General features: G+C 37.7%; 1 protein-coding gene across 2 annotated transcripts in view; it reads right to left on the bottom strand.

The window, feature by feature from the left end:
* Window positions 1-13,802: 13,802 nt before the first annotated feature.
* The window catches only part of BBS9 (Bardet-Biedl syndrome 9), a 288,272-nt gene continuing 275,186 nt past the window's right edge, over window positions 13,803-26,888 (bottom strand). For both annotated transcript variants that reach the window (XM_029961886.1, XM_018075872.2), the window contains one exon: window positions 13,803-17,497. In XM_029961886.1, the coding sequence (XP_029817746.1) occupies window positions 17,451-17,497 (47 nt within the window). In that variant the 3' untranslated portion in view covers window positions 13,803-17,450. The remainder of the gene's footprint in view (window positions 17,498-26,888) is intronic.

A 26,888-nucleotide genomic window follows, 5' to 3' on the forward strand; every position in this document is an offset into this window, starting at 1 on the left:
GCCACGGCCGCGCTCTTCGTCCCCGAGCCTGGCCCGCCGTGCGGGGCCCTCGGTCCGTCGCTCCCCGATGGGCTGTAGCCTTGGCAGCTACTCCTTAACACTTGCCATTTTGCATGTCCACGCTTTGCTATCCCGGGTGTAAACAGGGGCAATGTTAGCGATTGACATCACCGACACCCAGCTTTTGCACTCACAAATAGACGCAAGGTCGGGACGGGATGACACTTGTGGGTTGTGGCAGGACCTTTTTCTGTGACAGATCTTCCCGAACCTATTTTACAAATCGATTTCCCTCAAACTGAGATGTTTCACTTGGGGAAGTGAACACTGAAATAAACTAGTCTGACAACAAACTGAAAAATGCTTCCAGGTTTCTATGCGTTCTTATTTTATTTCTTCCGGGGGTTCATGTGAGCTGCTGTTTCAAAAATACTTATAGTAATGGCAAATAAGGTGCATGACAGGCTGATATATACAGGACTATTTCAAATACATTTCATTTCCCAGGAAGATGCAAGACAAATAGATTTACATGAACATTTTAAGAATAAAACCCAAAAGCCAAGACCTCTGAAAGCTTACATCTTTGTTCTAAAAAACTTGTACACTTCATTTCCAACTCAACTTGTCACCTACCTTTAGGTAGGGCACAGAAGTCCTAAAATAGCTGAAATTGCACCTATGGGAGGGACTACAGAGAACTGATACCGATCAACTTGTAGACATCACTAGCAAAATCCCTCTCTCTGAGAAAAGAAAACCTGCTTTATTCCTCCAGTCTCAGTCTGTACAGGTTGAAGCTGCATAGGCACATAGGATAATTTAGATACCATTAAAAGGATTCTATATTCCATAAAAATACAAGTCAGGTACAAAACTTGCTCCATACTATGTAGAATACATAACAAACTCAGGATATAAATGTAACCTAGATTTTTTTTTCTGGGAGATGTCATCTTCACATTTCCATGCATTTTAAACAGACATTAGCCTGTAGAGGTACATATTATGCACTACTCCAGAATAGATTTTTGCATGTCCAAGTATTTTTTCCATTGGAAAGATGTACTGAGTCTTCTGGCAAGCTGGCTTCTCTATCTGTAATCAGTGGTTACTCTTTTTTAATTCCAGTGCAGCCATAACCCTTCTAAAGCAACAGCTGTAGGAAAAATAAATCTGCCCTAATAATTTCTTAAGTGACAACTACCACAGGAGAGTACTTATATCATTGTGTGCATCGAATCTTCTCTTTGTTCTGGTCTAAAATTCATTAAATATTAACATCACCCGGTGTGAGAAACACACAAATCACAATGAGGGCAGCAAATAACAATTCAGGCATCCAAATAACATCAGGGAACTTGTTAAAATTGTCCAAAAAAAGCAAGAAGTATAGATCTCCTTTACAAAATAAAGACAAGAGGCGACAGCAACTGGGCTTCATGCTCAATCTCTGCCATAACTCATTCAGTTAAGACAAATACTTAATGAAATCATACCTAAATCAGGACAGTTACAAAGCAATATGCACAGATTTGTTACATGATTTTCCTTTTCTCATAGAGAAAAAACAGTGTGATCATCACTGAAGCACCTTCAACACACTGATTAGACCTAAAACTTACCTCTGAAACATCTGCAGCATGAAAACATTGTCCACGGGATTAGCTTACTGGGTCCCTGCCTCTTTTGTGGTAGCAGCAGTGTTGGGGTGAGGAATTTGTCCATGTTCCTTGCTTGAAACACCTGCTGAAATGGAATTCTAAGCCTCCCCATGCCATGCCTATTCCACACTTCACTGCCTATTAGCTGCCCAGTGGAAAAGCCTGCTAAGCTTAGCAGCAACCTCTGTTGCTTCCTTGATATTGATAATGGTGACATATCACAGAGGAAGATCACTCTCTCATTTAAATCTTATGAAGTAAAACCCAGCCTGGGAGGGAAATACACCATCTTATTCCTCCCCCACTTTAGTTTCACCCACTCAGTGCTACAGGTTTGTCTTGGCTTTTTATCTCTCCTTTAACCTATCTCCCAAGCCTGCCTTATCAGAGGTCAGCATCCTTTCTGGTTGTAATGCCACATTAAGTACAGTTTCAAGGTGTAGGGTTTTTTTCCTTTTGTATCCCTGTTTGAAGAGGTACTCATTTTTCCAAGCAACATTCAGAGCTGTGGTCATTTTAGCAAAATCAGAGGGTCACACTGGAAACCATGTCCTGCTATCAGATACGCACAGATACTTTGTTGTATGCCAGCAGTTAAAACACAAGTTATGTCATCAAACCACTCACCTCTTTTGTATAAGCATTACATGGTATCACTTGTTATTGAAAGGATACATTCATTAGTTCTGTTTATTAGTTGACTTGTGCTCATCCAGCTTGATGGAGCAGTAGCTGTTCACAGTTACCGCTTTGTATGGAATTCAGCTCCTTCTCCAGTGATGCTTTCCCAGTGGTCAGCCATAAAAGAGTGTCATACATTACCTGATCACCCAGCACTCACCTAAAAAGAAAAAAAAAATCTTTATGGTTAACCATAGCAACAGTGAAGAAGACAGTGATTACATATCTTTCTTCACGATTATTTGTCTTACTAGCAAGTCAAAATCGCTAGAAGGCCCATTCTTCATGGGCTAGGAAGTTCTTCCAGAAGTGTGGGAGGCACTGAATTGCTATATTCATATGTATTTTCTTATTTTTGAGAGGAAATTTGCTCTTCTAGGTCTTGGACATAGGTTGTCCTTACCATGCAAGTGTGCAATCGACACGCTACATATACATCAGCACCGCGAGTGTCCCTGCGTTTATTACTTTTATGTTGTTATATATTATATTAACACAGCTTCTTTGAATTTGTGAGCCTTCTCAGCATAAAAAAGAAAATATGACCCAGATATACACTGTATTGAAGGCTATGTAAATTGGCACAACCTGCTGTTTCCAGTTCTGGCTTGCTAAACAACTATGCAGTTACAAGGTACTGAAAGTGGTTTGCATATCAAATGAAGCTTACACATTTCTATTGTTATGGACATCTTGCTAAAGATAAAGAACTCTCGATCCAGTAACTTACGCCATCAAAAAGAAGGTCACATACATTTGATGTAGTTGGAGGCGTGGGTCTGATAAGCTTCAACCCTGAAAATTCTCGCAGAAAGACCTGTAATTTGGGAAAGTGTTTTATTATCATGGTGCATCAGCACACAGCAATTGGGAAGTTGAGGAGTAACTCGCAGGATTGTGATGAAGATATGGCACTTTCCTGCAAGCAAGCAGATGGGAGTTTACTGTTCATCCTTCAGTACTGAGCCAGGCTACAGCCTTTCAAATTCTTATGCATCTTCATTCATTTCAGTGCTTAATCATGTTTTAAAGCTAAGAGTATCCACCAGTGAGAGCAAACAGTGTTTCCTTCATGGCCACTTTTCCTCTAGGAGATGATGTTAATAAACCTCGAGACTGGCCTGATAAGAGATACTCCTGACAAAGCTCCCCTACTGCAGAATATTCAGAAAACTTAAATGGATGTAAATGAGGTCTGGAGACCACACTAAGAGGTTTTAAAACTGTAAGAGGATTAAAAAATGACATATGGTCAAAGTCTTTAAATAAAAGGAAAGTACAAGAAAATATCTAAAAGTTACAGTGATACTTACTTGAATAAATGTTTATAAATTTTATCAAACAACTCATCATTTTGACAGTTTTCCATAAACCCCTGGAACATGTAAAGCATTAATTTATTTATGGCAAGATAAAGATAATGAGTAGCATTTTAAAAGTTTGTTAACATAGAATGTCCTGGCACAGTCATACTTACATACTTCTATTGTTTAAGTTTTATTTTCTAAGAACTCAAAAAAGCCTTCCTAAAGTGAGCTTCTCATTGCAAAATCTTAAAAATTATCCTCATCATCTGTATTCATAGAAAAGCAAATGAAACAAATAGCATAAACTAAACTGAATACAGCAGTACCTCAAACTGAAAAATACTTGTATGCAGCAGAAAATATGGATCCAATATGGAGGCTGCTGTAATAGTCCATATCAAATATGCTAAAACAACAACAAAAGAAGTAAATTATAACAGAAATGCTGATGCCATCTAAATGATTGGATTCCCAGCAGAAGCTATTCCAGAGGCCACAGGCCAAGCAAACAGAGTAAAGCAGCTTATGCTGGTACTCCTTTCTGTTACTTCGCTGCTGTAAATAGCTTGCCTTTCAGAGAGAATAAAAATTATTTTGTGAGGGTTTTTTTGCATTACATTTACCCTTGAACATCTGCTGTGCCTGATAAAGGATAAGAGCTAATGAAATCACACGAAGAGTGACATATATGAGTTGCTGCTTTGTTTTCAATTTGTGAGACGAACCAAACCCTGCTTTTTGCTTGGCTGCGGTACTGCCTGGTAAGTGCAACAAACAAGGAGTACTCAAGAAGCATTCTGTAAAATAGAAGATTGATTGATTGATTAATTGCAGATGAAGATGGACCCTCTCTGTACTAGAGAGAGATTATTTATCCCAGCCCCTGCCCCCACAAAAGACAAGATATGCTTATTGTGACAGAAAATTGTTCCTTCCAGCCAGGATACAGTTGAAAAGCAGCTGCCTCTACTCAGCACAGAATGGCAAAGGATTGCATTTTTGCTAAAAGACAAGTTTCCACGGCATGCATCCTATTAGATCACCATTTCACCTACAGAGAGTGTACCCTGTGAGTTCATTCCTCCTGATGCTGGTCCCCTTTCACAGCAGAATTTCTCCCAGGGGTTTTTTTGAACAAAAACTTAAAGGCTTAAAAACTAGGAGGTGAGGTTTGAGGAACGAAACATATCAACTCGGAGACTCCTCTCCTTCAAACGAGTGCCCTCATTCACACCGAAACGAGTGAGAGGAGACTCGGGGCCATTAATTTTAAGTCATCTGTAATTAAAAGTTATCTCCTGTCGCTGAGGATCAGCTCCTTGGCTGCCGGCAGGTGGCAGTGTTGGGAGCCCGGAGCCCCGCGGTCACAGCGCGGGCTGAGCTGGAGCCGCTTCCACAATTAACCCGGGCCACAGGGCTGGTTACAGAAATCTAATCCATATGTCCTGATGCCTTGCTCCTACACCAGCGAAATGCTCTCCCGGTTTGTTCTCAGAATGTCGTTTTTCTTTTCGCTCGTCTGGCTTTGTAGGACGTTCACTTTTACTGCCCCTGCAACTAGTGCAACGTATCTTATCTGGAAACGAGAGTTTTACAGAGAACCTCTATTTGTTGTTATTTTCAAAATACAAAGATTAGGCAATTTACTGATTACTTTTTTCTTCAGTAAATTGGCTATACAGCATTACAGCTGGTACCAGTAAGAAATCCTCCCTACTACTTTTCTTGGCTTCCAATTTAGGGGAAGCACACTCAATTAAACATTAATACCTGATCTGTCCTACTGACTGACAGTGCCACACATATAGAGAGCAATGATCTGACAATCATAAGCAGTCTTGTAAAGCTCCATCCATCAGGATATTTTCAGATTATACACCTGTGCAAACCGGGGTAATCCTGCACTGATCTGTTGAAACTTCTGCTAGTTATGCAGTTTTGTAATGAGCATTATAGCCATTATTAAAGAAGTAATACTACAAGATTTAATAATTCTACTGAATTTCCCGCCACTCTGAATGATTAATTAAACCCTGGATATCCTGCATGTGCTTAACCCAAGTAGACAGGAATACATACACACACAAAAAAAAAAATCCCAAAGCAGAAATTCATTAAAAACCCATCCCATCTTGCTACCGATTCACACAGGTCAGATTAATCTCAGACCTTCACAAAAAAGAAAACACAGAGCCACTTGGGCAAGAGAAAAAAAATGTACTTCCAGAAGGCAGTATAATTCATCTACCTGCCTCTCAGCTATCTAAGGCTCTCAGGAGGAGATGAGAGCAATACTAAATGTGCCAGAGGTGGGTTTTGGTGTCATTAGACAAATCTGCAGGGAGTTTCTGCCAAATCCCTAAGTTCTCTGACAGTAGCATACCTCCAAATACATCATTTAGAAGCATGAGATGAACAGAGACACGAAATAGTATTTACTTTGGGAAAGTATCAGTCACATGTCTTGAATATATTAGCAGATTAAACCCAGGAGAGTCAGCTGAATTACTTGTGACCAAAGAAAACAATCAATCAACAGTTTTAAGGCTTCACAGAATTTTAAATATGTATTTACATGTGGTGTATGCTATTTATTTTAGGCATCTTTAAACCTAGACTCTGAAGTCTCAAGGTGATGGCTAGCACGTATTCCAACATACAAAACGACATCTTGTGAGAAACTGGTTGGTAATAAACTATTTTCAGACAGAACAGGATTTGTATCTTAGGGGATTTTGGGGTTTAATTAAGTGAACTAAAAAACATCACAGAACTACCTTTTTACCAAGTCACTTAAAATTCTAACTGGTTTTAATATTGTTAAATATTATTTTAATATTGATCAAATTGTCTTTAACATTCTTATGTTTGGATTAAATTGAAGTCAGTCTGTATGGCTGTAGCGTAGCTTGCATCTGTATGAAAGTCAGAGAATAAATAAGACAATTCTTAATAAACAAAGAGAAGATTATGGTGCTGGAGGTATTTTGCAAACTGCTCATCATGCTAATAGACTACATAATTTAGATCTTTTCCCTGGAAACATTCATGCATCAGAACAGTCCCAAAAGAACAAGGTCAGTAAGAATAATCACTTTATGGGCAGAAGGTCCTCTCCTGTAGACGCTTGTTGCAGCAGGCGTGCAGAGGAAGCCAGGATAACTCCATTCAAAAGCATCAGGGTGCCCCTACGTTCAAGGTTCACTTTGTGTTGGATTACTCAAAAAACAGGCCTCTTCTTCCCTAGGGGCTGCATCTCCTGGTGCTCCAAAGAGTAGGAATTTGGGTCCATAGCCCTCTAAAAGTGCACACAGCCAGCCATACGTCTGGCCTGGGGGTATGTGATCGTGGTCCAGAAGCAACCCAGGACACCCCACCCCATTTAGATAGCCCTCGCATTCCAACAGGCAACAGACCTAAATTAATCCACAAACTCAGCTAAGCAGCTGTGAGCATCTAAGGGTCTCCCAGGCCTCTGTGAGAGGCAGTGGTTTCACGAAAACTAGACAGAAAGAAACTAGACAGAAAGAAAGTCCAACTGGAAAACTCTGGAAACAAGATGTGAGGCTGCCCCGTACTTACAGACTATGCCAAGCAAGCTGTGTGACTTGGCTGCCCACTGGCATTGCTTGGATGGCTTGCGTGGGACATGCACAGCATGGAGCGCCTGCAAGGTGAAGACTCCAACTTTTCCCTAAGTGATCACCCAAACCTCTTAGCTTCCACAAGTACTTTCTTAGATTGACTTGTTTTGAAGTATGCATTTACCTTCATAAATGTTGATATGAAGAAAGAAAAATATCAAATAATAAATTACAGAACTGAGGGGTTTGCTGTCCCACAGTGGAGCTGCTTTCAGTTCTGCTATGCAAGCAGTAATGAAAACAACTGCACTTCTTAAAGATAATTTCCATGCATCTTTATTGAAAAAAGTCAACCCTACAATCCAAATGATTATGAACTGACATCTGAGCATTCCACAAAATGACAGCACAAGCCATCTATTAGAGAAAGTAATATTGTGAGCACTAGCCAGCACTCACAACAGTTCCATGCTTTGCTTTTGGGTCCACTCCAATTGGATGAATAGACAGCAAAATTCCCAAAATGCAGGAATTTTGCTGTTATGAAGCACTCTGAGGACAACAATCAAGCCTCAGCTTTGTAATGATAGGATTGCAAAAAATGGCCATTTAATTTAAAATAGTCTCTGTGGTTTGTAAAGCTGTTTCTGCATTGCACACAGAGGATAAAATACACATGCTTTCACAGGCTTTCAGCTGCTGGCCCAAGTGCAGAAAGGCTTAAGGCAAGACAGTTTGAATTTACATGATGCAAATTAGAAGAATCAGGAAGAAAAGATGGCTCTGAAAGCTATGCTTTGTTTTATCCTAGAAGAGGTATAATGCAAATTATTTTTTTCATAGCTAGCAGGATCCAGCCAGATTGCAAAGGTATGGGCATGGGAGCAGTCAAACAATAGCTCTATTCTCCCACACCAAACTCTCCAAATCTGGAGTCTCACTTTCTGGGTTCCCAGACTGAGTATAAGCCTTGAGTTTAATTAGGATACCTAAAAAATGAGTGCAATCTGAATTATTAGTTAGTTTTGGTAATGCAGGCCTTAGCAAGGGAAAGCACAGGGACTGAGTCAAGCCTAGCAGAGAGTGTGGTACATTAACCCAAAGATATTCCCATAGGCACACAGTGAAGTTGAAGAAAGACGTGGAAGATTGTACGGAGACACAAAAAACTCTTATACCAGTTTATGAGTATTTTCTAAGCACTACCTGATGCTACAGTTTACAAAGGGTGGAAAGGGTACAAAAAGGAGCCAGAATACACCTCTGACATGAGCCAGGCAAAGGCATGGAGATAGAGGAATCTGGGATGAGTCTTAAGGGATGCTGGCACAGCCTCCGCTGGAGTTGTGTGCTGGAGCAGGAAATTCATCCGTGAGAAGTAAAGCTGAACATCCCTATTTCTGCTCTGTTCAGGAGCACAAAGGAGCCTGCGCATGTGTGGGAAGGGGGAAGGGCTAGTGCATGGCTCTGGAGCTGCCCAGGCACACTGTCAGAGCCTTGACTACCCCAGTTTTGGTTTGTCCTTGCTGAGAAATAAAACCCACAATCTTTTCACCACAGAAGCCACATGACTAACAGTCTATCCTCGAGCAACGATGAAGTAGGCACAAAAAATTAGGAAGGAGAAGGGTGCTCCTTTTGCTTATACCCTCTGGCTGGATTTTTTTCTGAACAAGAATGTCCTTTGGCCACTTTGGTGAGTAAGTTTACCATTATGGAAACTGCTCCACCACACCCACAGGATGGTGAATCAGAGTTATACAACTTTGCTGTTTACAGGCGGTTTGATCTGCTTGTCTGTGCTGTGCTGCTCCCTCTGCTTACAGTAGTGCACAACCAGCTTAGAAGGACAGGTAGCTATCAATAGGAGTAAAAGTGATATGGAAAAGGAATAATTTGTCTTTAAACTTTGTGAATAAAAACTTGCAGTAGTGAGGACAATGACCAGAGAGAAAGAGACAAACTAATTTCAAATTAGAAGTCAATCTGGAAGTGATTTGGTAAAAAACCCCTATACAAAAAGTCACAGTGCACGTGGGTTTCTGTAAATGTTATCACAAAGCCTCTGGTAATACAGATAAACAAGTATACTGGTAAATGCCTGAACTCACTTCCTAGCTCAGCCCCCAAGGTTTGGACGTGCCTGCTGGCTTGAGACCTAAGAAGCCTAATTCAGTTAAGCACTTTGGGGTTCAGATTTGGGTACTGAGTATCTCTAAATGACAGAGAAATGAAAGAGCATTTCTCTAAATGACAGAGAAGTGAAAGAGCATTTGTAGAAATTGTTTTTCTGACCAGTGCAATAATCCTGAACAAGTAGGACCAAGCTGTATTTTTGTGCCTATTAGTTTTTGTGCAATCAAACTGTCAAGCTAAAGGTAGGAAGCTCACCAGGCTTAGCAATCTCTCAGCATGCTGTAGACCAAAAGTCCACGGCTAGGCTTGAAAAGGTTGATCTTGATCAGAAGCAAGAAAGGTTAAATGCACAAACTCTCTTAGTCATTGGGATTTATTTGCTCAGTTCTAATTTTAACTTTGGTTAGCCCAGTAAAAGGTATCACATCACCGTCTGGGTAGCTGTCGTACAAAAAACAATGCAGCTACCAACTTTCCTCTGTTGGATGACATACTTGGGCAGTAGCCCTTTAAAGTAAAGCTTCTTTAGTGCAAATGGTTTTCCATTCATTATTTTCCTGATGCTGAAAGCAATGTTATTCATCCCAGAGAAGAATAGATACATTGTATTTCAAAAGTTTAACCAAAACACTGATTTTGCTGCAAGATTTCCTCCTTTCAGGACTTTTAAAACTTACACCTACAAAGTGGCTGCTGGGCAAAATCATCAATTTACAGTCAACGGGATTTGGTAGGAAAAAAAGCAAAAGGAAAACAGGATTGCAAGAGTGACTGCTACCTACAAAAATGTGGATGACGAGAAGAACGATTAAAAGTGAAGAAAAGACCCCTCTCTCCATGAGATGAGCTAATGAATGCTAAACATGGAAAGACTTTGTTATAAAAGACAAAAAGAGAAAAAAAAATCAATTCTTAACACACTAAATGTGTACCATCCACATCTATAACTAACTACACATTCCCAATTCTCTTTCATGTTTTTGCCAACCTCACCTATCACACTTGCCCAGAAGAGCACCCAGTACCTTCTCCAGTCCTGCTCGTCTGCAGTCAGGAAGTATCATCCACTTTTTGGACTTTGCTAGATAGGTGTAACAGCAATGATAAACCATTAGCTATTCTGAAAGGCCACTGATATTGTCCATATTCTTTTCTAGTTGTTTGGCCACAGAAACATTCATTTCCAGTCTTCTTTTACTGATGTCAAGCTGGTTGTTATCACTGCATCCAGCCCTGTTGTCTGACCACCAAACATCCAAATGTACAAATCCTGGGGACACAGTCTTACCAAGGTGAGGCAAGATTCCTCTTCTCAAGAAGAAGATTCCTCTTCTCTGTGGTAGCTGGTGTGGGAGCATTTTGACACAATTCTGCTGGGAATCCAGCTCATTGGGTCTCCTCTTCCTCCTCCCAGGCCTTCTAAGTAACTGCCAGAAGGGACAAACCCTTACATTTGAAATACTGTTGCCCAGAGCAATAGGGGAAATGCTCCCTTCCCAAGTCACACACCTCCTGACTGCTTTTGGGACTTGCACCCTGAACTATACAAAAGAAGCTATCCAGTGTCATGATGAAAGAATTGTGTCATAGCACCACAAAATATTTAATTAATGCTGGAATATGGCATTCAAATACACTGCCAAGAGAAACTCTCTTTGTTTCTACTGGATCAAAAGCAATCACACCGTGTTAACCAAGCTGTGTTCTTACCAGTTCCTAGTTAGAGTCACTGCTCGAGGAAGACACTACACATCCAGGCAGATGGAAAAAGTAGTATCTGTTATATATGCAGCAACTTGACTGTTCTCCAATATTTATGGATCCCAACCATCTTGACTTTATTATGCCATGAGGAGGAAAAAAAAAGTACAATAATCCTCTTTATGTCTCTTGTAATTGAATCCAATCATGATTATAATATATTGTAGGCATTTGAAGTAACTATTAATTACTGAATGCTTGCTTCATAATGAATTGGAATATTATCTGTTATAGATCAACTTTTTAATATATTCTCTAATGCTTCCAAGATGCTGTGGAACTGATCTATCCTTTAAAATGAATAAAGTATTAAAATCAACAGAATAAAAACTCTTTTCTTTCCCAAACACACTGTAAACTTCGCAATACCATCTCATCAGATTTAGCAAAGTAAGGAGGACTGATCCAAGCCATCATAGGATCAAAAACCTTGCTCATTCCTAAGGTTGTCCAAGAATAGCACCTATCCTACATTCATTAACAATGATAAAATGTCTCAGTATAATTAGAGGACACTGGAGCTGCCAATTTTTGAATAGTATGTGACATTCAGGAAACAGTAATCATAATAACAACATCAATTTAGAGAAACCATGGCAACTTTTTAAAAGATAGAGGGCCAAGCTTTCTGTTGATCAAATGTCAAATTAATTAAGTGTATTCTTCTTAATAGAATGTGTCCTGGAAATATATCCTTCCCATATTGTCTTGGTTGAGGAGCAGAAGGAGAGCACACTATTCATTGCTTGATTTCCTAAACTATGTAATAGTGTTGCTATAACTGTTGAAAAGCTGCTATACATCATCCTGAGAGTGACTTTGTCTCATAAGTGGCTGAACTAACACGTATAGAATGCTCCAGGGTATTATTTTGCAAGGATCTATTTTACAAGCAGCATCACTCTCTACAGAGAAGCAATCACTTCTAGGGTGTAAATTGGCAGTTATTTAATGAACACTGACAAGCTAAGCCTCATGCACATTGTATTTTGGGAATAGTACCTTTTGGAGTGACCCTCATAATTTATTACATCATCTAGCTAAGAGTTCATGCTTACTTGTCATCTTATTTTGGCATGCAGCCCCCAGTAGAAGAGTATGAATGCTCTCCTGTCAAAATCAATGGCAAAATACTCAGTTAAATTCATCGAAAATAGATTTGGGCCTCTAATCAGATTACAGTAATGACTCAGGATGACTGACCTCCCTTCATGGTTTCAGATCAGGCAACAGTTTACATAATCAGAACAGCTTTTATCTTGTCTCTGCAGCTGAATACACTGTCAGTCTGCACCCCGCTGGAGCTGTGGTGGAGAGCAAGCTATGATTGGCATTGATCATTCCCACTTAGGAAGCACTCCCAGATCTCTACTCTGCTTATAAAGATGAAAGAAAATATCTTATCAAACACTGTTATCACTTTGCTCCAGAGCATTAACTGGTTTTGCAAAATATTCTTTCCAAAAGAAATATTTTTTATTATGAGAGTGTAGTGTTAAACTGGTGCTAGCAAACAAATGAACAATACAATATGCTGATGCTATATTTAATGAAAAATACTCCCATTAGAGTTAAAATCAATTTACATGGTATAGCCTGAGGGTGTGGATCTCTTCCAGGGTTTCTGGTTACTTTAGCAATATTTTTCCTGCTACATAAGTAAGATTTTGCTTAATCCTTTCATTTAAAGCATGAGGATGGATACTGAAATCTTCAATACAGTAGGTTCATCCATAAGCATCAATACAGTAGGTTCATCCTCATACACACATAGTAAATCAAAGCACATAGCACTGCATCCAAAGGAAACAGCAACTTACAATGAGTGTGTATGAAAATAAATTGGTATTTCACTCTGTTTCCTGATTTCAACAACATGAAACTCTTGAAAAATACCATAGTGTTTTAAAATAATAGCTATACTTATTTAAATGTATGTTCTTGTTGCATTTGTTTGAACTTCCTGATATGGCAGATGTAAAGATATAGCAATCAGGATGCATTGTCAGAGAAGATGAGGTAAATTCAATTAGCTAGGTTATGCTTCCATCCCATGATAATTAAATCACTTGCCATACATTTAATGCTAACAGAAGTGATAGGCATCTCTGCTGTGATCTGATGGTTTCCTGGCAAAAGCATATTCTCCCATATTAGCAGCTTCTATACAGCAAACAACCAGCTATCTTGCAAAGAAGGACAGAAATAATCATTCCTGATACTACTGTCAATTATAAGAATTTACAAGACAGGGGACAAACAAGTACAGAGGAGGTTCAGGACTCTAAACAAAGCAATGTTTTTCAGTCTTTATATACGTAACAAACTTGTATTGAACTTGGTCTACTGGAATATTAGAATAAATTCTCATTGAAACAATGCATTCAAAACTACCTCTTGCTTGGGACAATTTTGTTAATTATAAGCCCGGCCCTGTGGGCATTCTGTCCCCTCGACAGGACATGAACTCATGAACCAGCATAATGCTATGCAAACTTTACCTTTGAGCTGCAAAGGAACTACGTCACCTGCAAAGAGCATATGAAGATACCATATAAATAGTGCTACAAATAAATAAATGAAGAAAGCAGCAAGATGTGAAGGGGTGACAGCAAACAAAGCTATGGGAAACTCAAGGTTAATTTCCAATGAAGAAGCGATACAGAAGCTTGGTTTCAGGAGTATGTCACATATTTTACAGCACTTTTGCAGTGTTTTTCTTTTAATAGATTTTTTATAAACAGGATATTCTGATAAGAAGGAAATATACTTATTTAATATGACGCATACTCTGTAATTACTATTTTTTTTTATGCTGGAAGGACTTCACATAGAAATACAATCTCTGCTCAGCAAGTTTCAGTTTATGGCAGTAAATTAATCTTTACAAGCAATACAAGAATAGTGAAACTGATCTCTAATTCTCGCTGTACAGTAAATGCTGAAGAAGAGAAAACAACAAGACATTATAAAGCAAAACCCAACCCCTTGAAAGTAGAGAAATGTTGTTTTTCTGTGTCATAGTTGAATAATAGTTGGACAGAAGAATCAATTTGGAGCTGGAAACCACAGTCTTAGTTTGAACTCAGCATTGTGTACAAAGCCCAAAAGATCAGCAGAGTCCAGACCTCCAGATTTTGGTCATCAGAGTAGTAATTGTTTTAATCTGTTTTTCTAAAATGCAACAGCAGAAAAACAAAATTAAAGAAAAGCCCCTGGACAATAACATTCCAAAAATAAACTCTACCAAGAAAGTATTTACCTGTTTAACAGAAAAATATATACTTTGTATTAGGACTTATTTTATAAAATGTATTTCAAAGTTCTATATAATAAAGATGTCATGACTCACAGTGTGATTTTCAAAATGTCACAAAATCCCTTTTAGGTATAACAAATTATTTTCAATAAAATTATAATTTAAAATTAATTTTTGTCCATGAGCCACCTAATCATATAAAATTCTACTAGAATAGCTAAACGTGCAGATACACTGCATATTTAAGCTGACTGGAACAGCTGACCAGGCATTACTTTAAAATCCTGTTCAGAATTGTTTGACTGGGCAGCAATGTCTCTTTCGGCCTCAGAAACATCACTGATGAGAACCAAACATTTGTTCCCCCTGAACAATGTTTCCTTACATTTTCTGTTGGCCAACTCTCTAGCTTCCAAACTTCCTGTAATTGGCCTGATTTTTTTCCAGCCAAAAAGAACTTTCTTAAAAATTCAACCTACATTTGAGAACTGCTAAGAATTACTTTACAATATTTCCTCTTAGCTTGCTGCGTAAATGACTACTTTTCAATTACTTCCTTCCTCTGAATTAGATGGACTATTTGGCATTGGGGGAAACTAAGTAATTTTTACTCAATGCAACTTTTAAATCCTGATGATACTATCAAACACTGCAATTTAGCACAATATACAAAGAGGTCATACATTACTACTATAGACAGTTCTATCTTTTTCTTTCCCCCCTTCTTTATTACCAGTATGTTTTCCCCTTTTTGTAAAACTGTTCTCATGAGACCTTATTTCACAAAGCATGGAGCGGAAAAGGCAAATAAGAGTGCTTCTGAGCCTTACATCCTAAAATGACAGAAAATAACTTAAATAAGAGTGGATCATATTGACTTGAGTGCCTACTCGTCATTTACCTTAAAAACCCAATGAAGCCCGACAGCTCTGAGCACTGGGATCACATTCAATAATGGGAATTATGACAGAGTAATATGTTTCAAAGAAGTCTCATAGCAGTGTACTTTCCAGCTATATTATATGCCTATAGCTTAGGATTCTTTGGTCCAGGATTCCACACAATTATGGTATGGGCTTTAGGTAGTAACTGTGTTTGATTTTTCTAGATAACCTAGTAGCCACTGACAAGAGGACAAAAGATTTGAGATCTATAGTTAACGTTTAAGCCTAATAGCTACAGTAATTGATTAGTTCTCCATGGATTTTCTTTGGTCACTGAGGTGTGTACAGAGACTACAGGAGATTATTTTATTGTGTAATTTTCACAGCGCAGCAGGGTAGCTTGACAATGGGTTGGATACTACCCTCCTGACAAAAACCATGGGGGAGGGATCAGAGCGAAGAAAACTCAGAGAGCAGAATCACTCCATAACAAGCAGGGGGTAGGATTTTTCCTTCCTGAGAAAGAAGTAAGATTTCTGGCCCCACAACTTGTAGATATCTGAGATCTCCTGGGGGACAGAGTCATTCTTATGGAGTGTTATGGTTCACTTCAGCCCTAGAAGCATCAGAGGCCTTACCCAGTTCCCTGGCTACTGAGCCCTATTTAATAGCTAACATGTTAAAAAAGCTTCTTGAAACAGTTATATCATGTTTACTGAACTAGAGTAGGACCAGAGGGTTAAGCAGCAAATACACAAGTAGTGCAAAGCTGGTTTTGTTTCAGGAGTGTATGCAAAGAAGTTGAAAGTAGATATGGAGAGGATGAAGGTTGATGGCTTAAGACATCCTGGAAAAACAGTGTCTCCTTATTGTCCACAAATCAAGCTAGCATCGACCACAGCAACTGTCACAATCTCTTCTAAAACAAAAGTGAGTTGGAGGGGCCTATTCTACAGCTAGAACAGGAGTTGGTGAACCCCTGTTGAGGATATCAACAGGAGCATGGACTGTGGAGATGGCTCAGACAATCGCATCTACCAGAAACTAAACTGAGACTATCAGTGCATTTTCTATCTGCCATCCAGGAGACTGCCAACTTGTATTTTGGTATGAACCAGCAACAGTCAGAAGAGGGCTCATTCAAATGCTGTTTATACATTTGACCCAGGTCTCAGTTATTTTCACTTCCAAGTACATTTTAGTAATATCTTAACTCAGTCTCAGAAATCCAGACACGAGCCTGACTCTTCTAAACTCTAGGCCAAGGTCCTCTCTAAGTTTGCCTCAGTTGCTGGGCGTTCCATTTCAAGTACCTTGCGTGGACCTGACCTTCAGAAGGCGAATACTCACCACTTTCTAAATACACAACACTCAAAGCATCCTCCAACCAGACTAATAAAAATTAAGGCACTCAAAAATTGTTAGTTACTTTTGAAAATCTTGCCCGTAACTAGAACAGACTGATTGACAAGAAAAACACAGGTAACCATAAAAAGACCCATGTGTTGCTGTGTTCAACGTACTTACAGTGTAAACTTTATTCCCATTCATAGTGACATAGTTAATGGCAAAAGGGTTTGCCCTTTATGTCCAGTAACCATATTTTACTCTATATCTCTAGAGAGCAGGAGTCTGTATAAGCAATGAGAGAGGAGAAAAAGAGTTGATGGATTACCAGTTTTTCTTCTGGTAGTGAATTCAGCTGTCTGGAATTGTGAACGTTAGTACAAGAGGAAACGAGATAGTTATCTTTTGTCAAAACTGTGATATAACAAATGTTAATATAATCTCAAAGGGAGGTGCAGTTCAGAATATCTTTTTTAAAAAGATAAAACATATCCTTAAACAAAGGCTGCTTTTAACTATGTGTAAACAGTCTTTGATCAATCAACTGAATCCTTAGAAAGGGATGATATATTGTAAAATATAACACAACACCCCTACAACAGTTGGGTAAGGGCTTAAACTTTGCTCACAGAAAGGATGCTAGTAGTTGTTAAGGGAGACCCAACCAAAATTATTAGAATGTAACTTGTTTGGTTTTTGTTTTTTTTTTTAATAAATTAGCACAGTCCTCTCCTGGAAACTGCAATCAGTACAGATTAAAATGTATCAGTACTACTGCATTATAAATGCATCAGACATCAGATAGAAATTCCTCCTGAGGGTTGTCTTCAGGTTTCATGGCTTTTTGCTTCCTCTGCTGCATCCTCAGACAAACCTGTAAAGCAGAAAGAAGATGCTTAAAAATTCAGTGACTTGGCAATTACATGCACTATATTGTTGATTCCATCAGTTTGTGAAAGCCTTGGTTATAGTTGGAGGAAACAATTTATTACATGCAAAACAGGATAAAAACGCGTAACTTGCAAATTCAAGCACTCACAAGTTCAGAAAATATGAAAACTTGAGACAAAAAAGGCGATTTCACATCAGCTCTTTTATACATATCATAGATGATAACAGTCCAAGTTATAAAATCATAAATTACTTTTGCATCAGGAAAAAATGACAGAACAACTGGGCATATGATCTGAGACACAGTTACTCCAACCTCCTTGCATTTTTCCTGTCCCTTTTTCTGGGTAGAACTCATAATACAAATTGCAAAACAATAGAAAATTGACTCCATAAACTCATTAGTAAGGATATACTTTGTGTATATATATGTATATGTACACATATATATATATGTATGTATATATATACATGAGTATTAGCTTGGGGAAGGGGAAAAAAGCCAAACTCTTGTATTGAAGATAACTTTTGCCTTAAGCCAAGAGAATGAGTTTCCTATTTTTAAATGTTAGTTCAAGAGATTAATCAGTCTTGAATAGGATAATAATATTTGCAATAATTAACCTGACAGAATTTGAAAAGGGTATAGAAACTTATAAAAATGGTTTGGAATATCTAGGGAGAAAAAGAACAGTGGGTAATCACACAAATTTGTATACACACATATTTGCATGACTTAAATTAAAAGTGATTATTTTGCCCATCAGATTCTTACATATCCACACCTAGTTTAGGTTGAAAACAATTCAACTTAAATCCTTTTCTAATTAATATAAAGCAATCTAAAATAAAGTGGAATCATCTCCAAATGATATATGGACAATAATAAAAATTACACACAGATTTTATGAGGTTTGTTTTGGTATCTTTTTTTTTCCTTATGAGCCATCTCTGAAGAAGGCTGAAATCCCCACACACCTAGCAAAATGATCCAGCAGGTCAGTAGAACAAAATTTGAGCATCCAGGTGTTCTAATCCAAGCCATCAGTCACCTGTCAGCCTAACTGCTTTCACAATAATGTTCACACAGAATTTAGCACAAACAACCTGCATAATTATAAAATATTATGCTTTCATTTACATCTGTTCTATTCCACATGATCAAAACCATCTAGATTTCTTTTCCAGTTTTTACACTTCCAATGTTTTTGGTGCTTGGGAATTTTAGTATTTACAGTGGTTTTCATGGGTGATGGTACTAAACTGAACAAATGTTATCTCAAGCCTTGAGATACAAAAGACTAAAGCAGTAAAATTTCAACAACAGTTGGAAGTCCAAGGCCCCAAGGGGCTAAGACATTCCCCTTACTGAAGTTTCTACTTTTTTTTTTAAGGACAATTAAAAATACCACGTTAAGAGCTGACTTGGCTTTCCAAAGGTCAGCCCTCAAATGGCAGTTCTTTTGTTCAAAACTCTTATCACATAGCACACGCTGGGATACCAAAGGGACCAGCAGCAGGTCCCATCTTGTTTCATTAATGATCATGGGGAAGGAGGTAGGTAGCGTGATAATGAAATTTGTGGATTATAAGAAACCAAGATGAGCTTCAAAAGCTGAGGAGGAGAAAGCAATAGTGCTCTAGGACTAAGAAATTAACAGATCTGAGAGAAGATAAAAGGAGATGCCACTTGAAATACACTGTGGAAATAACAAAATTAAACACAGATAGTTCATGAGAAAAGCCCTCCAGACGTAGCACAGTGGAAAAAGTTGTTTAAGACATGTATTTGCAGTAAAATACCCCATGTAGCTCAATGCAGTGTAGAAAGCGCTGCTAAACTCACAGTTAATACTGTTCCTGATTACATAGCTTTGTTGAGATCACATCTGCAGCTGTTTACAGCTCTGCATTAAAAAACTACCAGAGAATATCTTACTTTCCCACCATAATCAAGGAAAAGAGTAAAAGAATTATGAAACTGGCTGCTGCACAATCTTGTAAAAGCTGGACTCGCACATAGTCCAGATGAGAAACAGAAAAAAGAAGTTATGATTATGGTCAGTTCTTTGTACCTGAAGAGAATGACTGCAGATTTACCAGAGATCAAGAGGTTACTAATCTGTGCATTAGCATTGCAGACTTAAGACATGATACTGCCACTGCACAGTGCTCTGAGCCTCCCTGCCTTTGAGAACTGGCTGGCTAGAGGACCTCTAAGAAGCATAACAGAACAGAAAATAAGAAAGGGAGGTTTAAAAAAATATCACGGGGAAAAAAGCTTCATGAAAAGCTTTTAATATCCTAATGCATTTTTTCCTTTATTGGGCTGAAAACATGGCATATTAAAAATTAAAATGTAATTATAAATTTATAATGTAAAAAAAATTTATTTGAGCCAAAAAATTAGTGCCCAAGATTCTGCTTTCAAAATCACTTACTTCCCTGACATCAATTTCTTACAAATGACCCTTGTGTCTATTTCTACAAATTGCCACATCAAAATGAACCATGTGAATGGTTACTTTCAAGCTCATGAAACATGGTGGATCCACTAAACCTAATGCATTAACTGTAATTATGGACTGGCAGAAGTGAAGTTATGTAGTGGGATTTACCTCAGGTTTACAAAAGTTTGCCCAACAGCATTATATATGGCTATAGGGAACCTGGAATACTTCGGCATGGATCAAAGAACTACATGTGTAAACTGTGGGAGAGGTGAGCTGACAGGTGAGGCACAGAATGCAGCTATTTTTATTGTGCAACTCCAAAATGGGAGGCAGCATAGAATCATAAAAACATGGCTTGCAATAACCAGCCTTCCCACCTCTACCCTGTATTTTTTCAACATGAAATATTTATTAGTCATCTAGGAGAAAAACATAAATGTCACATTGATCAAACTGGCACATGCTACATTATAGCAGATGAGATAATTAACATCAGAGAGGTTTCTCATCAGCATACTCTGACAAGCTTAGGCAGATCCTAAAAAATACAGGGTATAAATAACAAATTCTGCAGATTAAGTCTCCTTTACATCATTTCATCAGGGAAAAAAAGAGCTTCCTTTCATCTTCATATCCCCCGTTATAAAGTTCTCAATGTTTCATTTTATAGTTCATCCAAAAATACTATCAGAATAACACTGGTCTGAGCACACACACTTAAAAAAATATATATTAAAAGGTTTATATCCCTATTTATCAGCACAGTTACAAACTGGGAAGCTGCTTTTGGAAATAATCATGATAAATTTTAACTCTGCAGTAGGCAACTCCATGCAACTCCAAGAAAGTTTGGAGGTCATTTTTCAAAACAGAGTCCAAATACATGCTTAAATTAATAACCTGATTAGTAACGTGGTATTAAGTATATCTGACATCAAAACGCTCACTTCAATCCCTCAAATTTTGTGTATTTGTTAATCAGAGGACATCAGCACCCTCAGAAATCAGATCCTATAAACAAAGACACAGAATACCTCAGTCATGTTAATTTGCCTCTTGAAAAGCATGATTAATACACACATATCATTGAGTCACAGAAAGTTCATTTGTAGATCAGAATGTACTTTTGAGCCTTGAAAACCAAAAGTTCAAAGAAAATCAGTTACTGTGACAGAAGCACCAAAGACAGTTGAAAAACCCCAACTTTCCTGGAATTATTATTCATGTAGTTAGAGGGGAAAAAAAAACACAAACAATGACATATTTAAAGGGAGACATGGTATTTGATCATGGTGGCAGAAGGGAGGAGAAAGGATCATTTTCTGTAATCATAAATTGTTCACACTAAGTATGATGGTGTACGGTTTAAAAATGCTCAGGTTAAACAATTAGGCAATGGAAAAAACTACCCAGGGAAGTGGCTGAGTCAAGGATATGAGAAGATTGCAGAAATAGGGTAGACGAAATCTAGTGGGGATTAGTGAAAAGGAAGATACACAGGTTTTGAATTGGATGACCTAAAGGATCTTCTCCAATCCTATCATTTATGCTGCTATGATTCATCCTAAGGAGAACATTTTGGACTCATATGAATTACTGGCTGAGTTTCCTGGATACTATTGTACATTAGTCTACTCTAAAGCATGCATAAAACTAAGTCAAAGTTGGCTTTGAAGTGTTTGATCTGCAATATCCAATACTTCCAGTCTCTTTTTCATACAGTGACTCAGAAAAAGGGCTGTTATAACAAGACAAAAGTTATTCTGAGTTTAGATTAAGTTAGAGAAGGGAGGCACCCTGTTCTTCAGTTATTCCCACCTAAAAGAGGAAAAAAACCCACCCCGTCTCATAGCCTAATGGTTAGTATTGCTATGTCTAGACCTGCCATAAAACAGCTTTAGAACAAACTACTGCTTAATAGTAACTGTTTTTCATAAAATTTTGGATCCAGAACTAAATGTTCCAAATGACCAAAGTTAATAGCTTTTTGATTTTTTGTTAACAAAATATGACAGATCTTTCCCAGCACCTTCAAGACATATTTCTGAAAATCATAATTCTCTTTTTAAGAATGCCCATTTACTCACTGCTAATAATTTTCTTTATCATTATAAATTGCTTGAGGAAATGTATACAGCTTCCTTTTTCTTAGTATTTAATCTTCATTCCATGAACACAATCCAAAGGGCTTTTCAGAAGTCTAAGAAAGTAACAGTGTATTGCTTATTCCAAACAAACTAACCCAGTTTAGTTGGAGTGCAGAATGGATTAGTGTAAAATCATTAACTTCAGTGCAGTGCAGAAGATTGATCACCACAATGGACAAGCTACAAACTTTCCTACACTGCCTAAAAGAGAGAAACAGGACTTGACTGGTATTCTCTATCACTTTTTATAGGCTAATAAACTGAGAGTGAGCCTCTCCATTGCCTCCCCAAGTCACCAATGAGTCACTGATCCCTGCAAACATAATTTTAAAATGCTCAGATTTTTTTATCTGAAAGTGGAGTAATGGTAGCTGAATGAGCGGGAAGCATGGACTGACTCATTCACTAAAGAATTGTGTAAAACAAATAAATTTGTTTTTCATTTAGGAAGTAATGTGACTGAGAGAAAGGACTTCATTCAGTAAACTTTGCTTTGTCCTAAGGGACCATATACATCACAGGATGGATAATGTGAAACAACCATTTCCATCACTCTAAACATGCCCCCTGCTAACTGCGACTAACATGACAAACCCAACCTATATGAAGCTATCAACTGCTAAATTTCTAACTGCCACAAAATAACAGGGTAGAAGGGGCAGCTCTAACCTTGGGGAAAGAGGAGGGTCTATTCCCACAAAACTTACAAAAACCTTGCTAAAATCTTCCTTTTGTCATTCTGACTTACTGGTGACTGTAGAAGCCTTGTAACACAATGGAGTTAATAAGGAGATAACAATGACAAAGGCAACATTTACCGAGTGTCTACACAGAGGTTTTTTAATTACCTTTTAAACAACTTTTTAAACAAGTTCTTGAGCATTCATGCCTCTAGGCATTAGCCCTCAATAACAATCTATACTTTCTTTAGGTCTTTCTCCTGATTCCTATTTGGAAAATGCACAAGACATATGAAATGTTTCTAATATAAAGTCATCAAATTTGAACATCAGGAAAAATGTCCAGCGAGATGACCAAAATTTCCCAAAGCACACAGCTGCTTCTTCTACTGACCCCAGTCACACACACACATACTATAAATACAATTTGCACATGCACACATACTCCCCATACACAAACAGCTGGAATAAACACATTGCCTAAGAAACAAGGAGCTGCCAAGATACCAAATCTAGCTTACATATAGAGATATTAAGGAGAAAAAGAGGAATGGGATGCTAGTTAGTTTGAAGCAATGTAGAGCTCTGTAAGCAGCACTCTAATAACAGTGTTTTAAGTTCCGTTTAGGAACCAAAGAAAAGAAATCAAAAAATTATTACAGAGAAAATGGAATATGTTTGGAGGATGACTGGCTGTTTAAAAAGCAGTTACCTACCTAAAATGATGTCATTGATCATTACCGTAGGAAGTGTAATTGCAATGAAGCCAAAATTTTGGAGGAAAAAATGCTTATTTTCTCCAAATATCTGGGTTATCACAATCACCTACCAAATCCTAGACATTTTTCTAGGAAAGCTTGCAAAGTTTTTGAGAAATAGTTGTTTTCATTTAGAGATGACCACAAGAAGTCACAAATTACACATTTGAGCTGGAACAAATATTTCTTTCCAGGAAGTAAATCCCTAAAAATTAGTTTGCTTTTCAGTGACCAAACCTCCCTTCTTTCTAATTAGCTATCAGCCTTTGTTAGGGTGGTAAATTAATTCAGTGGCTTCTAAGGTAAATATGCACAATAAAAGTCTAAAACTTAATTAATTATGGCCACACAAATGCCAGTGCTTCAATTTATTCTTCGTCATGCCTATATCATCCCATTCACTGCAACCCATAATCCTATTAAGCCTTTCAGAAATGTTGGGTCTTTAATAGTTTGCTGTCAGAAAAAAAAATATTGGACCATGTATATTGAGATTAGACAGATTATAATGTATTAAAGACAGGGTCTTTTTTTGTGTGGAGGTAACTCTTCTCTTTTTCCTGGGGAGAAGTAATGCCATAGTAGTCAGTCTTTTGCCTGCTTGATTCGTTGTGCTGTTTTGTTGACATCCCAGACAGATGACCAGCCAGCTGACTATTAACAAATCCTTTATCTTCAATCACCATGCCAGATAGGCAAAACTCCAGGGGCAGGTTAGCTTTAGGGCAAGATTTTTCCACCATTTTCATATGAATGGCAGTGAATCCCACTCTGGGGAAACAACCACCCAGTGTTTGCCTGCAGGAAGATCTAAGATCCTTCATGGATACAATATATATATTACAGTCAACTTCTACTCCTACAGGTTGGCTGTGGCTCATAATTGACATCTGAAGACCTACAACCTCCCTGTTAGTATAAGTTCAAGCATTCCTCATCTACGTAAGGTAATTTTAGCTAATACCAAGCAAACTTTTCAGATGAGATTATTTTCATTAGAAATATGTAAATTCAGGTCAAATAAAGCAGTCAGATTCAGAGGTCAAATTTCTTCCCAACGTGGTAGATCAATTTGACTAAAAAAAAAAAGTAAATAATTACAGCATTTTTGATATTCTCTAAATCCTTTGAATTTTCATTTCCCACTGAAGTATTGCAAATAAACTTCCTTGAATATAATGTTGGGGTTTTTTTAATAAATAAGATAGCAGATATGAAGTCTAAGTAAAATACTTCATTTGAGGAGAAAAATAAAAAAATCTGAAGAAATCATTGAAGATTGTCTCAAAATAACAAATTTTCCAACGTTTTTGCTTCAAGTCAGAACCTAAAAAAAAACCAAACCCAAACAACTAGTTATTCACACACCTCTACTCTTGATACTGTGTACCTCTAACTTAAGTCAAAATAATGCAGTTATTCCTTTAATATGCATGATATAATTGTTAGAATGAAGTTTTCAACAAATTTATCTACAATACATCCATGCAAAATATAGGCAGCTTTATCCAACACCATCTTCAGTAAAACATAGAATAAAAAGCATAATAAGTTTATAGGGGGAAAAAAACCCAGCTTTTTATGGATAAAGAATCTGATACAGACTTGTATTTACGGCCTGTGCTGTGTTTCTTGTGCGAGTTTATCTCGTATGGCCACATAACAATTCAGTACCTTCATACACAAACATCAGCTTCTCCAGTAGAGATTTCCAAAGTGTTCATTATAGCCTACAGTACACATAAGCCCATGGCTCCTCAGTACCAGAAAGATGTAATAAAATAGAAGAAATTCCAAAAAGAACAGCATAAATAATTGTGTGACTTTGTGGAAAACAGAAAAGAGGAGAGGGAGAGAAACAAAATAGCTAAAGGCAAGCAACATCAGGAATTTTTCAGTACAATGAAGAGATATGAAAGAGGATCAAGAAGATGAAGTCAAGGAAAGGAATATTCAAGGCTGCTTTAATGCCATGTATTCTCCCAAGGGGAGTGGTGGAAGCCACATGGCTTATGACATTTGCAAATTAGTACCACAATGAAGACAACAATCTGGTGGTGTCTGGGAGATGTCAAGCTGATATAATAAGAGTTTTCCATTTCTAACTTCTATTATCGTACAACAAATCTGAGGTGCTACAAATTCCTAAGCGTTTTGTAATATTCACAGAAACATCAGCTTTTGCTTACTGTCAAGTACTCAGCAACTGAATACTCTTCAGTATGTTGCTCCTAGTTAAAATGGAACATTACAGTGAAAATGATAAAATCATATTCAAGATTTCCATGGATCTTCTGGAAATAACATACAACAGGATTTTACCATTTGATGTCATTTTTCCTTTAGAGTCTTGTGGGAAAAAAGACTTTGGTAGAGAAGCAAGTTTTGGGGGAAAATGTATTTAAAAAAAACAAAGGGAAAAAAATACTTTTGTATAATACTTTCCAATCTTGAATTTCACACATTCTTTTTAAGCTACAGTATATGAGGAAAATGCTTTAAGAAGTTTCTCCCTAGTGCAATCTTTTGATAAGTCTCAACATTGGCTTAAAAGCAAAAGAACAATATAAAAAGAGCCTGTACTAAAGTAGCAGATGAAGTGTTTTCTAAATGATCACTTAACTCCTTTCTATCGCTCACAAAAATCTGTATCTGGTTTTTCTTGTTGTTGTCTTGAGGTTTTTTGGTCCCATTTCCTGCTTTCCCCAAAATTTTGTCTTTGGAAATGCAAAGGTTGACTTTTCAGGGGGGTAGTGTATCATATAATCATAGAATAACCTGAGTTGGAAGGGATCCACAAGGATCATGGTCCAACTACTGTGTAAAAGCAGTTTGTATTTTTTATCTGATATGTATTCTAAACTGTCTCAATACCTTAACATTCTAAGGACCTGTAATGTAATTTTCCTTATTTCCACTACTTTTCCACTGCTAACAGTCTTGTCCCGTACAAATGGGAGTAGAGTTACCCCCTGCCACACCCCTGAATATTTCCAGGCATATCTTGGCCATAGGAAGTATAATGGCAATTTCAGTACTAACAACAAAAATTGTAAAGCTACTGAGATTCGATGATCCAATTAAGGATCCTTATGGCCCAAAGGTGAACAAAAACTAGAAATCTCTAGGCCCTCCAAGCTCACACCAAGATCAGCAGAACCAGAAGAAGGGCAGCACTTTGTGGGACTGAGCCTTTTAGCACCTCCAGAAAGAGAGTAAAAGCCAACATCTAAGGCTGGAATGATGAAAGTAACAGTTTTCAATGTCTTATGGATTTTCTCATAGGCTCAGGAAGCAATAAAAACTAAGTACAGTCAGACTGCAGGAAACCAATAT

This window comes from Manacus vitellinus, unplaced genomic scaffold, assembly GCF_001715985.3.
Source record: "Manacus vitellinus isolate BGI_N305 unplaced genomic scaffold, ASM171598v3 scaffold_3_pilon, whole genome shotgun sequence".
NCBI classification, from domain to species: Eukaryota; Metazoa; Chordata; class Aves; order Passeriformes; family Pipridae; genus Manacus; species Manacus vitellinus.